At 48.1% G+C, this 18,374-nt stretch overlaps 1 protein-coding gene across 3 annotated transcripts in view; it reads left to right on the top strand.

The window, feature by feature from the left end:
• The window catches only part of adgra2 (adhesion G protein-coupled receptor A2), a 240,667-nt gene extending 222,317 nt beyond the window's left edge, over positions 1-18,350 (top strand). For all 3 annotated transcript variants that reach the window (XM_078239650.1, XM_078239651.1, XM_078239652.1), the window contains 4 exons: positions 2,059-2,182; positions 6,047-6,192; positions 7,585-7,674; positions 11,638-18,350. In XM_078239650.1, the coding sequence (XP_078095776.1) occupies positions 2,059-2,182; positions 6,047-6,192; positions 7,585-7,674; positions 11,638-12,799 (1,522 nt within the window). In that variant the 3' untranslated portion in view covers positions 12,800-18,350. The remainder of the gene's footprint in view (positions 1-2,058; positions 2,183-6,046; positions 6,193-7,584; positions 7,675-11,637) is intronic.
• The last annotated feature ends 24 nt before the right edge of the window (positions 18,351-18,374 follow it).

Below are 18,374 nucleotides of genomic sequence, written 5' to 3'. Positions count from 1 at the left end.
CCATTGGTCCCAGCTGGTACATGCCAGTGTTTGAGCTCCACACCAGTTGACCTGCAGCCTTTCTGAGCTCTGGACTGGGTCTCCCCTGAATCTGCCGCATGGAATGCTGCTATTTGCACATTCCCTTTGGAAGGATATGGAGAGCTTTCAGCACTGAAGGAGGCTCGGTCGCCCAGCATCTGGGAGAGTCTGAGGCCTGGGAAACTGGTATCGTTCTTCAAAAGGCCCATATTGTGCCGGGCGCAGGGAATCTACATCCCTCCCAATCCTGCCAGAAGATTCCTCAGCTGGGGCACCTCGTGGTACCCTCGCAGTGCCCAGGATCAACTGTTATTGTCGAAAGCTCTAAAGGGTAAAGGGACAGGAGGACATGCCCCTGTCTACATCAATGGGGACGAAGTAGAAAGGGTCGTGAGCTTCACGTTTTTAGGTGTCCAGATCACCAACAACCTGTCCTGGTCCCCCCATGCCGACACTATAGTTAATAAAGCCCACCAACACCTCTACTTTCTCAGAAGACTAAGGAAATTTGGCATGTCAGCTACAACCCTCACCAACTTTTATAGATACACCATAGAAAGCATTCTTTCTGGTTGTATCACAGCTTGGTATGGCTCCTGCTCTGCCCAAGACTGCAAGGAACTACAAAAGGTCGTGAATGTAGCCCAATCCATCACGCAAACCAGCCTCCCATCCATTGACTCTGTCTACACTTCCCGCTGCCTCGGCAAAGCAGCCAGCATAATTAAGGACCCCACGCACCCTGGACATTCTCTCTCCCACCTTCTTCCGTCGGGAAAAAGATACAAAAGTCTGAGGTCACGTACCAACCGACTCAAGAACAGCTTCTTCCCTGCTGCTGTCAGACTTTTGAATGGACCTACCTCGCATTAAGTTGATCTTTCTCTACACCCTAGCTATGACTGTAACACTACATTCTGCACTCTCTCCTTTCCTTCTCTATGAACGGTATGCTTTGTCTGTATAGCACGCAAGAAACAATACTTTTCACTGTATGTTGATACATGTGACAATAATAAATCAAATCAAATAATTAACCTGGGATAAACAACTGTCCCCCACTCATCAAACCCATCCCCAAGTGTCATCAAATATGGTGCAGGCTGGACTGATCAGGGGGCGATGGTGATGTCAGAGTAATGTCACTGGACTTGTCATCCTGGCTTATTCTCTGGGGACATGTGTTCAAATCCCCCCTCCTCCACCCCCCATGGCAGCTGATGGAATTGAAATTCAATTAATAATCCGGAATATAAAACTAGTCTCAGTAATGGTGACCATGAAACTATCACCGATTGCTATAAAAACCCACCTGGCTCACTAATGTCCTTTAGGGAAGGAAATCTGCCGTCCTTACCCGGTCTGGCCGATATGTGACTCCAGAGCCACTCTGGGTCACTCTTAACTGCCCTCTGAAATGGCCCGTCAAACAACTTACTTCAAGGGCATTCAGGGATGGGCAGCAAATGCTGGTATTGCCAGCGATGCCCACACCCCGGGAAGCAGCAAAGACAGTCAAGCTAGGACCACCATCAGCTGCAAGTTCCCCACCCACCCTCCCACCATCCCCACCCACCCTCACACCATCCCCACCCACCCTCCCACCATCCCCACCCACCCTCCCACCATCCCCACCCACCCTCACACCATCCCCACCCACCCTCACACCATCCCCACCCACCCTCACACCATCCCCACCCACCCTCCCACCATCCCCACCCACCCTCCCACCATCCCCACCCACCCTCCCACCATCCCCACCCACCCTCACACCATCCCCACTTGGACAAATGTTGTCCTTCTCTTCCTCGACACTGGGTTCGCAGCCTGGAGTTCCAAACCTTCAGCTTCACCACAAGAAATGCAGGAGTTCAAGGACGGAACTCGGAGTGAATCGCCAGCGATGCTGACATCTTGTGAGAATGAATTATTTGAACATTCGTCCTTGAGTTGTTGAGCTGGGGAGGGTTTGAGTAGAAGTGCTTGGACGCTGTTCGCGTGTATAATTTAATATCATCATCTTGCTGCTTATTCCAGCACGATCAGGATTTCCAGGAAGAATTGGCACATGTTGCTGAACCTCTGGTTTCACGTCTCTCTGACCTGCGCCGTGTACGCCGGGGGCATCAATCGGACTGAGTACGGACTGATCTGTCAAGTGGTGAGTATCGGCCCCAGACTGAACTGAGCTGTTTGTGTGGCACAGATAATGAGCCTCGCAATCTCTATCGATGTACGCAGACATTAGAGTCCGGATATCTGACTCAGTCACACATACTTGGAATAGTGTAGGTTAGAGGGGCTTTAGATTGGTTTCACTGGTTGGCGCAACATCGAGGGCCGAAGGGCCTGTACTGCGCTGTAATGTTCTATGTTCTACTTGGCTGTTTCTGGGCCATTGTCTAAAATGGGCATGTACGTTGAAGCTTGCAAGGTTCCTTTACCAGACAACGAGTACACCCTGAGTGTTCTGAGCCTCTGTTCACTTCACAGCAATTGTAGTTGTTTAATATTAAAGTCAAGCCTGACCATCAGAATAATACATTGCATTGCACAACACTCCCAACCCATAAAAACAGTCTGTTATTCACAGAATCACAGAATACCACAGTGCAGAAGAGGCCCTTCAGCCCATCGAGTCTGCACCGACACAGGAAAGGCCCTGAGCTGCCCACCTAATCCCACTTGCCAGCACTTGGCCCATAGCCCTGAATGTTATGATGTGCCAAGTGCTCATCCAGGTACTTTTTAAAGGATGTGAGGCATCCTGCCTCCCCCACCCTCCCAGGCAGCACATTCCAGACCCTCACCACCCTCTGGGGGAAAAAAGGTTTTCCTGAAACCCCCCCTAAACCTCCCAGCTCTCAATTTTAACTTGTGTCCCCTCGTAACTGACCCTTCAACTAAGGGGAACAGCTGCTCCCTATCCATCCTGTCCATGCCCCTCATAATCTTGTACACCCCTCAGTCTTCTCTGCTCCAGAGGAAACAACCCAAGCCTATCCAACCTCTCTTCATAACTTAAATATTCCATCCCAGGCAGCATCCTGGTGAATCTCCTCTGCACCCCCTCCAGTGCGTTCATGTCCTTCCTATAATGTGGTGACCAGAACTGCACACAGTGCTCCAGCTGTGGCCTCACCAAAATTCTATACAATTCCATCATGACCTCTCTGCTTTTGTAACCGATACCCCGATTGATAAAGGCGAGTGTGTCATATGTCTTTTTCACCACCCTATTAACCTGCCTTTCCACCTTCAGAGATCTGTGGACAAACAGACCAAGGTCCCTTTGTTCTTTGGAACTTCCCAGTTATTGATCGACTGTGAGCAACACCACAGAGGTCCACTAATACAGACAGACTATTAATAAGCCATCCACCTTGTAACACTTCCTGTCACTTATTTCCATTCCTCTCTGTCACACTGAATAATCTGCATGGTTTTTCATACAGCCCTGTTGCGTTCTCCTCCTTTGTAGATGGCACCATCTCACTATTGTGCTCAGATCTGAACCTGCTCTATCTCCAGGGTTAAGGAGAGCCTCTTAGGAGAGAGAAACAGGGTTAATATTTCAAGTCATTGATCTTTCTTTTAGTTGCATTCCTGATCATCATCCTGGCTGTACATCTTGCTGCATTTTCCCGCAGATCACTCTCACAGGTTCAGAACATAAGAACTAGGAGCAGGAGTCGGCCATCTGGCCCCTCGAGCCTGCTCCTCCATTCAATAAGATCATGGCTGATCTTTTCGTGGACTCCGCTCCACTTACCCGCCTGCTCACCATAACCCTTAATTCCTTTACTGTTCAAAAATGTATCTATCCTTGCCTTAAAATCATTCAATGAGGTAGCCTCAACTGCTTCACTGGGCAGGGAATTCCACAGATTCACAACCCTTTGTGTGAAGAAGTTCCTCCTCAACTCAGTCCTAAATCTGCTTCCCCGTATTTTGAGGCCATGCCCCCTAGTTCTAGTTTCACCCGCCAGTGGAAACAACTTCCCTGCTTCTATCTTATCTATTTCCTTCATAATCTTATATGTTTCTATAAGATCCCCCCTCATTCTTCTGAATTCCAATGAGTATAGCCCCAGTCTACTCAGTCTCTCCTCATAAGCCAACCCTCTCAACTCCGGAATCAACCTAGTGAATCTCCTCTGCACCCCCTCCAGTGCCAGTATATCCTTTCTCAAGTAAGGAGACTAAAACTGTACACAGTACTCCAGGTGTGGCCTCACCAGCATCTTATACAGCTGTATAAGCATGTTATATATCTTTGTTATAAAGCATGTTTAACTGGCTTGCCTCAGGAATGGGAACTGCCCTCACTAAAGGAGTCTGCTATTAAATAGACTGATCCAGCACTTAGTAATCATTCACAGTGTCAGTGCAGTGAGTTCCTTAGACAACAAGGACTTTGATGTTTGGAACAGTAAATGGTCTTTGGGAAGTTAGAGCTGCCTTGGACACCTCAATGATGCCAAGTTTCACTGCATCGTGGGGTCAGCTTAGAGTCATAGGTGTTTACAGCATGGAAACAGGCCCTTCGGCCCAACTTGTCCATGCCGCCCTTTTGTTTTAAAACCCCTAAACTCATCCCAATTGCCCGCATTTGGCCCATATCCCTCTGTACCCATCTTACCCATGTAACTATCTAAATGCTTTTTAAAAGACAAAATTGTACCCACCTCTACTACTACCTCTGGCAGCTTGTTCCAGACACTCACCACCTTCTGTGTGAAAAAATTGCCCCTCTGGACACTTTTGTATCTCTCCCCTCTCACCTTAAACCTATGCCCTCTAGTTTTAGACTCCCCTACCTTTGGGAAAAGATATTGACTATCTACTTTGTCTATGCCCCTCATTATTTTATAGACCTCTATAAGGTCACCCCTCAGCCTCCTACGCTCCAGAGAAAAAAGTCCCAGTCTATTCAGCCTCTCCTTATAACTCAAACCATCAAGTCCCGGTAGCATCCTCGTAAATCTTTTCTGCATTCTTTCTAGTTTAATAATATCCTTTCTATAATAGGGTGACCAGAATTGCACACAGTATTCCAAGTGTGGTCTTACCAATGTCTTGTACAACTTCAACAAGACGTCCCAACTCCTGTATTCAATGTTCTGACCGATGAAACCAAGCATGCCGAATGCCTTCAGGTTTCATGGTGAGTTTAGCTTCAGGCTGAACTCAGCAGGAAACATGCGTTGACCATTCCAAGCAGGGGAGGTGAGACCAGGCCCAGGTAGCTCAGTAAATTGAAATGAAGTGAAAGCTGTGGCAGCTTTACATTGCTTTCCGAAACCGTCTCATGAGGTTGTGTAGAACGCGTCGCCAGTTTGTCATTGCGAGTCATGGGCCAGGTGAGATGGTCGTGCCGTGGGAATATCACAGGATGAGTAATCCACAGGCCCCGCTCAGTGCTCTGGGAAGATTCTAGAAATAATAACACCAAGTGCTGGAACATCTCAGCAGCTCTGGCTGCATCTGTGGAGAGAGAAAGAGAGTGTGTCTTCTTCAGAACATTCCTGTGTCCTCCCAAATGGATAGAATAGATGTGGCACTGTTTCACAGAGCGGGGGAGTCCTACCCAATATTCATCCCTTCATCAATATCACTCAACTGGATTTCAGACAGAGATAGATAGGTTCTTGATCAATAAGGGGGTCAGGGGTTATGGGGAAAAGGCAGGGGAATGGGAATGAGAAAAATATCAGCCATGATTGAATGGCGGAGCAGACTCGATGGGCCGAGTGGCCTTGTTCTGCTCCTATGTCTTATGGTCTTATGGATTGTATGGTCATTATCACAGTGCTGTTTGTGGGATCTTGCTATGCACAGCTTGGCTACCGTATTTCCTATATTAGTGTAAGATGCTTTGGGACGTTGCGACATTATGAAAGGTGTGACAGAAACGCAAATTCCTCGTGTTGGATAGCAGCATCTTTCTTTTCTGCTCCCCCCCACCTGCCAATGCCATCCCCCAGTCGACTCTGTGGTAACTGAACTCGCCTTCTGTTGACAGATTGGAATTGTTCTGCATTATTCCTCCCTTTCCACCCTGCTCTGGATCGGAGTCTCAGCGAGAGTCATCTACAAGGAGGTGACGCAGAAGGTGCAGCGACAGCAGGAACTTGAGTTGCCTCCACCCGCCCAGCGGCCAATGCTCAGGTACAGCACAGCACCTTGAACCAACGAAGGTGATTTCTGAGTCCGGGTAATGACTTTACACCAATGGATTCAGATATTTCCAAATCATTTTATGAGCATTGATCTAAATTGTTACCGGAAGAGAATCTGTGCAATGCACTTCTGAATTTTTATGACATATTTTGGTGTTTATGAGTTCCCTACCTCCATCCAAAGAGACTAACAACATATAATGATGCCACTGGCTATCAGCCTTCTCTTTACTGAGTTCCTCTGCTGTTGGGAGCTGGCCCTTTCTCAATTAACTCCGTGTTTTTGACTTCTCTCTGTCCCTCATCCAATCCCACTGTGCATGTATCCACTGGTTCAGACTGGACACCTTGTAAAGACACCTTGCCAAGCCCTCCAGCTGTACAATAACTGAATCATTGAATCAGTACATCCCCACCTTGTCCTGTCCGCCTATCATTAGGACCAGAAAGATCTGGTGTTTTCAGACGCACGAGCAGCCCCCATCAGTTACTCTTCCTGCTTCTATCCTTCGTTCATGTTCTTGGCCTGACTGTCTCTTTCATGTTAACTGGAGCTGTCACTGAACCATCTTCCTGTGAGGAGGAAGAAGCAGCGATTATTATCTCGACAACTCTAACTCCTTCCCCAGCTTTAATTTGATGGATTGAATTCTCTTCTGACACCTTTCTTAGAGTCTTAGAGTCATAGAGGTTTACAGCATGAAAACAGGCCCTTCGGCCCAACTTGTCCATACCGCCCTTTAATCTATCCTTCTCGATAGATTACAAGAGAAAGTCTCTCTCTTTCACCTCTGGTTCCAATCTTTCTTCACCATTGCAACCTTTCATCACCTCATTGAAAACATTTTCATTCGTAATTCTCTAAATTCACCTCTCCTTAACTTTCCCAGTTCCAAAAGAGTGCTGTCAAACCACTCTTCCTCATCCTGACACCTCAATATATTGAAGGACAAACTCATCGTCCCAAATTCTACTATAACCCTTGCTCATATCCTCATTAAACTCTGGGAGGGATTCTCTGCCCGCACTCCCTCAAAACCGGAGAATCCCACCCAAGGCCAATGGACCTGTGCGTGGTTTCCCCCCCACCCCCCCCCCCCCCCCCCCCCCCCGCCCACCCCGCCGCCACTCCCACCCCGCCGCCTGCTACGCCGGCTTACGCAGGCGGGACAGGAGAATTCTGTCCTGTGTGTGGATTACTCCTCGGTTTCTCTTCTGTCTGTAACTCCCAGGCTTCTGAAACTGTTGTTTCACCTAACCCTGACCTCCCGGATGATCTTGCCTTCCCCTTTTCCTCCCTCTTTCTGAAGCTGTCTGTGGAGGTTTTGTTGTTTGTGAACCCGTGTGAGGCTCAGTCTGAATGGTGTCTTTCTCCATGCAGGTTCTATCTCATTGCTGGAGGCATTCCCCTTATTATCTGTGGAATCACTGCAGCAGTTAATCTGCACAACTACAGCGACTACAGCCTATAGTGAGTATCCAGCCAAGGGGGTGGCTGTGCCTTTGAGAAAGCCAGCATGTTTACTCCGATCCAGTCATTATCCGGTTTACACTTTTACACTTGATACAGTAAATGGCAGAACCCTTCAGAGTATTGATAGGCAGAGGGATCTGGGTGTACAGGTACACAGGTCACTGAAAGTGGCAATGCAGGTGGAGAAGGTAGTCAAGAAGACATACGGCATGCTTGCCTTCATCGGCCGGGGCATTGAGTTTAAAAATTGGCAAGTCATGTTGCAGCTTTATAGAACCTTAGTTAGGCCGCACTTGGAATATCGTGTTCAATTCTGGTCGCCACACTACCAGAAGGATGTGGAGGCTTTGGAGAGGGTACAGAAAAGATTTACCAGGATGTTGCCTGGTATGGAAGACATTAGCTATGAGGAGAGGTTGGAGAAACTTGGTTTGTTCTCACTAGAACGACGGAGGTTGACGGACGATCTGATCGAAGTCTACAAGATTATGAGAGGCATGGACAGAGTGGATAGTCAGCAGCTTCTTCCCAGGGTGGAAGAGTCAATTACTAGGGGGCACAGGTTTAAGGTGCGAGGGACAAGATTTAAAGGAGATGTACGAGGCAGATTTTTTACACAGAGGATGGTGGGTGCCTGGAACCCGTTGCTGGGGGAGGTAGTGGAAGCGGATACGGTAGTGACTTTTAATGAGCGTCTTGACAAATACATGAATAGGATGGGAATAGAGGGATATGGTCCCCAGAAGGGTAGGGGGTTTTAGTTCAGTCGGGCAGCATGGTCGGTGCAGGCTTGGAGGGCCGAAGGGTCTGTTCCTGTGCTGTAATTTTCTTTGTCAACTTTCTTCTTTCAAATGGATCACTTTTAAAATTGTTTATGATTGGCCGAAGGTCGGAATCAAGCTCCAGTAATTGTATTTTGATCTATTCGACATGGAGGTGGTCTTCGTACTTCTATATCTCACAGCCGCCACACACCTCAAAGCGCTTTACAGCCACTGGTCAGTGTTGGAACATCCCAAGGCTGTTCTGACTGGTCCCAAACTTTCCACTCTCCAGAAATGGGAATGGCATGCGGCGTCATGGTATTGTCACTGGACTCCTCACCCAGAGACCCAGGGTAATGCTCTGAGGACTTGGGTTCGAATCCCGCCATGGCTGATGGTGAAATTTGAATTCAATAAAAATCTGGAGTTAAAAGTCTAATGATGACCATGAAATCAGGGTGGCACGGTGGTTAGCACTGCTGCCTCACAACTCCAGGGACCTGGGTTCAATTGCCGGCTTGGGTCACTGTCTGTGCGGTCTCTGCACATTCTCCCCGGGTCTGCATGGGTTTCCTCTGGGTGCTCCAGTTTCCTACCACAGTCCAAAAGACATGCTGATTAGGGTGCATTGACCGTGCTAAATTCTCCCTCAGTGTACCCGAACAGGCACTGGAGTGTGGCAACTAGGGGATTTTCACAGTAACTTCATTGCAGTGTTAATGTAAGTCTACTTGTGACGTTAATAAATAAAATTTAACTTTAAAACCATTGTCGATTGTCAGAAAAACCCATCTGGTTCACTAACGTCCTTTAGGGTAGGAAATCTGCCGCTCTTACTTGCCAATATGTTACTCCAGAACCCAGACTCACAGCAATGTCCTCTGAAATTAACCAACAAGCCACTCAGTTCAAGGGCAATTAGGAATGGGCAACAAATACTGGTCTTGATGAATGGATAAAAAGCCATGAACACATCTGCTGGCAATCTCCTAACTCTTGTACGTTATGTTCACCCATCACTCCCTGTGCTTGCTGAGCCCAATCGCTCCTGGCCCACTAATGCCTTAACTTAACTTTTAAAAAGTTCTCTGATGCCATGTGGCCACCATTCATTGTCCATCCCTAACTGCCCTTGAGAAGGTGGGTGGTGAGCTGCGTTCCTGACCCGCTGCAGTCCGTGTGGTGTCGGTGCACCCACAGTGCTGTTAGGGAAGGGAGTTCCTTTCCTTAATATTTAAATCTCGGTCTTCCCAGCCCCACAATCCATCCGGGATGGCTGCACTCCTCTGATTCTGGCTCCTTCAGCATTCCTGATTTTAATCACTCTGCCAATGGGAGCCACCTGCCTCCGGTTCCAGAGGTCCAAAGCTCTGAAATTCCCTCCTGAAACCTCGCCCTCTCTCAAGATGCTCTGGAACCTTTGGTGACCTATCCTAGTATCTGCCAATGTAGCGTGGTGTAGCCTGATCATGGACGGGATTCTCCAGTCCTCCACGCCAGTGGGATTCTCCGGTCCTCCACGCCAGTGGGATTCTCCGGTCCTCCACGCCAGTGGGATTCTCCGGTCCTCCACGCCAGTGGGATTCTCCGGTCCTCCACGCCAGTGGGATTCTCCGGTCCTCCACGCCAGTGGGATTCTCCGGCCCTGTCGCAGTGAGCGGAGTTTTGGCTGAGCGCCGAATTCTCCCTCCTTTCTGGCAGTGGCGGGAAGCGAGCAGCTGGGGAATTCCAGCCTGTGTTTCTGCAAAACTCCTTCGGACTCTTCACTATCTTAAAGCTTCTGGATAGATTTAAATTTTAAGCCAAGAGGAAGAAATGGGAAGCTGGAATTAATAACAATTAGATACAAAAAGCAAGGATTTCGATAGGAAGGATGTCAAAGCCTTTCAGAAGAGAGTTACTGGAATGAAATGAGGAATCTAATTCCAGAAACTCGGAATATCCTCCTGCAATCAGAGTTGTTCAGTATTTGAGTTTTGATGGAGAAATAGGAACGGTTTTAATTGGAATGTTGGTGGCTAACAGAAGGTCATAGAGTCATAGAGGTTTACAGCATGGAAACAGGCCCTTTGGCCCAACTTGTCCATGCCGCCCTTTCTTTTAAACCCCTAAACTAATCCCAACTGCCCGCATTTGGCCCAAATGTCACACATTTCTGATAAGTGGGGAGATGAGGAGACTTGTTCTGATCTACAATTCACCGTCTGTAAGCGTGGAGAAGGCAGATGCAGCAGTCTAAATGTGGAGCCATGATATGGAGATGCCGGCATTGGACTGGGGTAAACACGGTGAAGAGTCTCACAGCACCAGGTTAAAGTCCAACAGGTTTATCTGGTATCACGAGTAATTCCAGAGTGACCAAAGCAATTCCTTGCGATTCCAAAAAACACCTGTTGGACTTAAACCTGGCGTTGTGAGACTTTACAAATGAGAAGGGATATGGATAAATATCTGAAAAGGAAAAAGGTTTCCAGGGCTAAAGATAGAGAGAGGAGTGGGACTAATTAGATCAACGAGCTGGCAAAGCCATGATGGAGCGAATGGCCATGCTTTAAGCTTCTATTGCAGTGTGGGTGCACATAGTTGGCGCTCAGAGTGGGTGATAGTGCAGTGAGGATGTATCGAGAATTTAGAGGATAAAGATAACATGGAGGGGACCATATATATATATATTATGTATAGAAGGTGTATTATATATATGTGTGTGTGTGTGTATAACATATATAGACGGTGTATAACATATATATAGGTGTATAACTTATATATAGGTGTATAACTTATATATATAGGTGTATAACTTATATATATAGGTGTATAACCATATATATACAGATATATATAAGGTGTATGACTATATATATAACGTGTATAACTATATATATATAAGGTGTATAACATATATATATAATAGGTGTACAACTACATATATACAGGTGTATAACCATATATATAGAGATATATATATATATAAGGTGTATAACTATACACACACACACACACAGATATAGATAGATAGATAGCTATATATATGTATATGTATATGTATATATATATATATATATATGTATATATATATATATAATATGTGTGTGTATATATAGAAGGTGTATAACTATATATATATATATTATTGACTCCCCGGGCCTGCATTTGTGGGACAATTGTATTAACGTTTGTATTTCTCCACCCTCTGCAGCTGCTGGCTAGCCTGGAAGCCAAGCCTGGGGGCGTTCTACGTACCAGCGGGATTCACAGTGCTCGTCAGCTGGATTTACTTCCTGTGCGCTGCCCTGCATCTCCGTTGCTACCCACAGAGCAAGGTCGAAGGTCAAGCTTCACCAGAGGGAGACCAGCAGCTGGCTGCCAATGGAGTCCACCTCACCGACACGGGGTCGGCTTCCTGTGGCTCCGGGAGTCCGTCACTGGCCATCGAGAATGAGTATTCCCTCCAAGCTCAGCTCTGGGCGCTGATGTCTACCCAGTTCCTCTTTGTGGCCCTCTGGACCTTCGGGGCCCTGTACGTGTCGCAGGGACAGTCTTTCGATGTCCTGTTCGGCTGCCTGTACGGAGGGGCAGCAGTCGGCCTGGGCCTCTTGGTGCTAATCCATCACTGTCTCAAGCGTCAGGATGTCTGCCGGGCCTGGTTACCCTGCACGCCAGCCGGCAGCCTCGCAGCTGCTCCTGCCGGGAGCGTGGCTCCCCAGCTGTGGCTGCCAGGCTGCAGTCCGGAGGGCCCCCATTCCAACAAGTCGTCCACGCTTGGCAGCAACTACTCTGGCGCTGGGCAGTGCAAGGTTACCAATCTCCAGGCAGCTCTGAACCAAACGGACTGCAGCCCCAAAACGCCTTCACTCTGTGATGAGCCTGAACAGGACGCCAGGGAGATCCAGCCGTGCGGGAACAGCGCGCCGGCCTGCAGCCGCAACCACAAAACCAGGACTAAGCCGCACCGGGACGGCAAGCACCACCGGTTAAAAGCACTGAAAGGGGCGGCCTTGGAGGTGGCCTCCAGCGAGAACGGTAGCCAGCCAGAGAGCTGCCCCAGTAGCCGCACCAGCCAGCTGAGCAGCAACGGGAGAGGGGCTGGCGAACAAGAGAGCAGCAGGAGCCCCTCAGAGGGGAGTGACACTAGTAGCCAGCCCCAAGGGCCCAGCAGAGTGCTACCCTGCAGCATCAGCCGGGACAACCTGAAACACCCCAATCCCTTCGACAAAGAGGTCAAGAGAAGATCTTACCCACTCAACATGGCCAATCAAAATGGCGCGCTAAAGGGAAGCAAGTACGATATCAGTCTGTTTGGCAGTGACGGAAACCCCTCTATAAACACCAGCTTGTGGAAAAGTGAGACTACCGTATAGTGCCTTTCTACACCAGAGAGATGTTTCCAAACTGACACGTAACCAAAGCAAGGTTCTCACTCTGGACTCAAACAGAAAGAAAATGCACCAAAATGAGCCGTTTTTGTAGCAAGCTCTTTATTTAACCGCCAGGAACGATGGGTGAGGGAGCCCGCCCAGGTTTGGAGCCTCCTTGCTCTGGTTATCTCTCACTATCACCTTATTATCTTTTCTATTGGATAAACTCAGTGTAGAAGAACGCTGAATGAATGCCCGAGTGTCTGAGTGGTTGGCTGCGCGAACTCGGGCTTAAGATTGACATCCAATGGAAGCAGGATCTTAGCTGAGGAGGAAGGCTTCTCCCTCCCTCAGCACCCGTTTCATTCCGAGATTGTAGAAGGAAAGTTGTGGAGTGAAAGCACGGTGTCTCCCTGACAGAAACTGGAGCTCAGGCAGGGATCACCTGCTGGGACCCAGAGAGCCAGGCTGTAACTCGAAGGTTTGGGTTCCTTCCTGCCAGTTGTGATGACTGCCTGCCTTTGAAAACAATGCCACGTTTATCCCAGTGAACCTCTCTCCAGAAACACCTCCAGCTGGTTCTTTAACCACCGTCACATTTCACGTCCGTCCAGAACTCTGTCACCCTGTGGGGGTGAAAATGTTCCGATCTTACTCCTAACTTTCCCACCCAAACCTACACCTTCATATCAGCCAAAGACTAATTTAGGCCACTTTTAATAACTTTCAATTCCATAACCAATCCCCTGGTTCCCCGCATACACTCAAAGCTGTAACACCACAACTCAACTCCTCTTCTGAGAAACTGCTGGAAAACCTCAGCGGGTCTGGCAGCATCTGGAAGGAGAGAAAAGAGCTGATGTTTCAAGTCCAGATGACCCTTTGTCAAAGCGTTTTTCTTTGAACTGCTGTTCTCGCTGCATCCTGAAAGCCACACTCGATTCCAGGAGCTGCCAGATGAAGACTGGACATCTCTCTCCAGCAACACCGTCTTTACTCTCTGTCTCAAAGCTGTCCCTGTCCCCAGTTTCATTTCAACAGCTTTGATAAAGGGACATCTGGACTCGAAACATCAGCTCTTTCCTCTCCTTCCAGATGCTGCCAGACCTGCTGAGATTTTCCAGCATTTTCTCTTTTGGTTTCAGATTCCAGCACCCTCAGCAATTTTCTTTATTCCCCTCATCTTCTGTTGGCAGGAGGTCTTCTGAACTTCACCAGTGAACTGCCAGGCCATTCCCAATTTCCAAAGGGCTGTCAGGGGGTAGCGAGGCTCCAGGGCAGCACGAAAAGATAAAATTACTTCCCAAGTTCTCTCTTTTCCATGAAGGGTGGCATGGTAGCACAGTGGTTAGCACTGCTGCTTCACAGCTCCAGGGACCCAGGTTCGATTCCTGGCTCGGGTCACTGACTGTGTGGAGTTTGCACATTCTCCTCGTGTCTGCGTGGGTTTCCTCCGGGTGCTCCGGTTTCCTCCCACAGTCCAAAGATGTGCAGGTTAGGCTGATTGGCCATGCTAAAAATTGCCCCTTAGAGTCCTGAGATGCGTGGATTAGCGGGTAAATATGTAGGGATATGGGGGTAGGGCCTGGGTGGGATTGTGGTCTGTGCAGACTCGATGGGCTGAATGGCCTCCTTCTGCACTGTAGGGTTTCTATGATTCTATGAAGGATACACCGACAGGGAGAGAGGAAGGAATCTTGTGCCATTAGAATAGACCTGATGAGCTGCACAGTCCATTTGCCAATGCTGTACCTCCAGTGGTTAAAGACAAGAACAGCAGATGTGATTAAATTTCCTGGGAGCTGGAAGCACAGAGATAGCGAGCAGCATGGTGGGAATGTCATTGAACTGGTAATCTGGGTTCCAACACGGTGGCTGGTGGAATTTAAAATTCAATGGAGAAATCTGGAATTGAAAACTAGTCTCAGTAACGCTGACCGTAAAATTATCGTCAGTTGTTGTAAAAACCCATCTGGTTCACTCATGTCCTTTCGGGAAGTAAATCTGCTGCCCTGACCTGGCCTGGCCTCCATGTGACTCCAGAGCCACAGCAATGTGTCTGCTTCGTACCTGCCCTCTGAAGCAGTCGAGTGAACCACTCAGTTTGAGGGCAATCTGGAATGGGCCACAAATGCTGGACCAGCCAGTGACACCCACATCCCATAAACAAGTAGAAAGAAACCGCTGGGGTACAGCCCACCTCTTAAGACAATCTGTAGCCTCTTGGTGCACTTTAGACCCATGTCGTTTTTTGCAGTTCCTTATTCCCTGACCGAGTCTCCTTGCACTTCACACTGTCATGTTGGGGGACACATTCCCAGTTCATCCCGCCCATGATAAGTTCATGACACCTCTCGCAACCCCAGATTGGTGATATCCCAGCTGGATTTCCCAGAGGAGATGTGTGTCTCCTGCACACCGGACAGGAAGCCTGTTCCTGCACAAATGCAGGTGACCGATGTGTCTCTCTCTCCTCTGTGTAACCGGATTCCAGTCTCCAAGTGTGTCAGTATCATGGAGATGGTGGTCTGAGTTAACAGCCCACGTATCCAGTACACCCGCTCTCTGGTTTCAGTGAAGTGCAGCGTAATTCAATTCCCCTCTCACACCAGGCACTGTCTCATTATTTATTGAAGGTTTCTTTGCTGTCTGTTGTGTAAAGCGATTCCAGAGTTTGCTATTTCATCTGAATGCTGTTTGTAATTTTCCAGTGGTTTAGCGTCACAGAGTTATAGAGTCAGAGAGGTTTACAGCATGGAAACAGGCCCTTTGGCCCAACATGTCCATGCCGCCCTTTTTTATTAAAACCCCTAAGCTGAACCCAATTGCCCGCATTTGGCCCATATCCCTCGATACCCATCTTACCCATGTAAATGCTTTTTAAAAGACAAAATTGTATCCGCCTCTACAACTACCTCTGGCAGCTTGTTCCAGACACTCACCACCCTCTGTGTGAAAAAATTGCCCCTCTGGACACTTTTGTATCTCTCCCCTCTCACCTTAAATCTATGCCCTCTAGTTTTAGCCTCCACTACCTTTGGGAAAAGATATTGACTATCTAGCTGATCTGTGCCCCTCATTATTTTATAGACCTCTATAAGGTCACCCCTCAGCCTCCTACACTCCAGAGAAAAAAGTCCCAGTCTGTCCAGCCTCTCCTTCTCACTCAATCCATCAAGTCCCGGTAGCATCCTAGTAAATCTTTTCTGCACTCTTTCTAGTTTAATAATATCCTTTTTATAATAGGGTGACCAGAATTGCACACAGTATTCCAAGTGTGGCCTTACCAATGTCTTGTACAACTTCAACAAGACATCCTAACTCCTGTATTCAATGTTCTGACCGATGAAACCAAGCTTGCTGAATGCCTTCTTCACCACTCTGTCCACCTGTGACTCCACTTTCAAGGAGCTATGAACAGGTACCCCTAGATCTCTTTGTTCTGTAACTCTCCCCAACGCCCTACCATTAACTGAGTAAGTCCTGCCCTGGTTCAATCTACCAAAATGCATCACCTCGCATTTGTCTAAAGTAAACTCCATTTGCCATTCGTCAGCCACTGGCCTAATTGATCAAGATCCCGTTGCAATTGGACATAACCTTCTTCACTGTCCACTATGCCACCAATCTTAATGTCATCTGCAAACTTACTAACCATGCCCCCTGTACTCTCATCCAAATCATTAATATAAATGACAAATAACAGTGGACCCAGCACTGATCCCTGAGGCACACCGCTGGTCACAGGCCTCCAGTTTGAAAAACAATTCTCTACAACCACCCTCTGGCTTCTGTCAAGAAGCCAATTTTGTATCCATTTAGATGCCTCACTCTGGATCCCGTGTGATTTAACTTTATGCAACAACCTACCATGCAGTACCTTGTCAAAGGCCTTGCTAAAGTCCATGTAGACCACATCAACTGTACTGCCCTCATCTACCTTCTTGGTTACCCCTTCAAAAAACTCAATCAAATTTGTGAGACATGATTTTCCACTCACAAAGCCATGCTGACTGTCCCTAATCAGTCCTTGTGTCTCTAAATGCCTGTAGATCCTGTCTCTCAAAATACCTTCCAACAACTTACCCACAACAGATGTGAGGCTCACTGGCCTGTAGTTCCCAGGCTTTTCCCTGCAGCCCTTTTTAAACAAAGGCACAACATTTGCCGCTCTCCAATCTTCAGGCACCTCACCCGTGACTATCGATGATTCAAATATCTCGGCTCGGGGACCCGCAATTTCCTCTGCAGTTGCTCCAAGTCGCCATTGGGGCTGGCACGGTGGTACAGTGGTTAGCACTGCTGCCTCACAGCGCCAAGGACCCAGGTTCAATTCCCAGCTTGAGTCACTGTCTGTGTGGAGTTTGCACCTTCTCCCCGTGTCTGCGTGGGTTTCCTCCGGGTGCTCCGGTTTCGTCCCACAGTCCAAAGCAGCGTAAATGCGTGGGGTTATGGGAATAGGGCCTGGGTGGGATTATGGCCGGTACAGACTCGATGGGCCGAATGGCCTCCTTCTGTACTGTAGTGATTCCAAGAACAGCCAGCTCTCCGGTTCCACGTGTCAGGATCAAACTCGCTTCGGGGCACAACCAACTGGCCCAGAGATTCACTGGAACAGTGGCAACCAAAGTGTGTGTTTACTGGCCGGGACTGGAAGCCATTGGTTAACCTTTGCCTTGTGAACAGCCTCTGTCAGCTCACCCAGTCCGCAGCCAGTGCTCCAACAAACCAATCCCTGAGCAGCACCTGAATCTGCAGTGCAACCTCCTGAGAAGTCGCCACGTTTCACAAAATCTCGGTGGATTCAATTCAACTTCGGACAATATCTCTCACTGCTTGAATTGTTTTTACTCCAGGATTCTCTCTCTTTGTCCTGTGAACTGAAGGGAACAGCCCCACCCCCAGCTCCCTGTTTGTGTGTTGTGATGTTCTGTTAGCAATATACAAAGGAGCTTGTGCCGACGGAACATCAGGAGGATTGCTGCTGGCTCACTTCACTCATGAATAACTTGTCTGCTGCACTAATCCAGAACTATCACCCTCTTTTACCAGAGTTCGAGTGTGCAGTTCCGAAACTTTGCACTCACAGCGTGGCTTCTTTACATGTAGCCATTTTTGCCTTAAAATATTATGATTCCACAAGTGCCAAAGAGATATATAAACCTTAGCCAAACCTAGATGAAGAATGAGAACTGTGTGTGTTGATTTAAAATGTGTTTATGACATAATCCCTTTCCCTGTTCAATGCACTGTACAGAAGTATCTATAAAAGGTTTAGTGCGTTGTGTAAAAGTGTTGCAAACAACCCTGGCACCAGATTCAGCCGTCCATGTCCCTCTTCACTCGATTACGTTTTCGTGCTGAGATTTCAAGGTTGCAATACAAATCCCAGGAGTTTATTCCAAAGGGTTTCCAGTCCTTCGATGTCCATTGCCACCAGCACAATGTTCTGAGGTGGTTCCGGTAGATGTACTTGATGCAGGATACCTGAGTGAGGCTGGGTGCTCTGTACGATTCGCAAGGCCCCAGGATTTACCTGAAATCTGCAGCAGTTGACAGCTAGTCTCCAGAACATTGC

Source organism: Mustelus asterias, chromosome 22, assembly GCF_964213995.1.
Source record: "Mustelus asterias chromosome 22, sMusAst1.hap1.1, whole genome shotgun sequence".
Lineage (NCBI taxonomy): Eukaryota > Metazoa > Chordata > Chondrichthyes > Carcharhiniformes > Triakidae > Mustelus > Mustelus asterias.
Note: the sequence above shows the minus strand (reverse complement) of the source record. Positions and strands in the feature narration are given on the sequence as shown.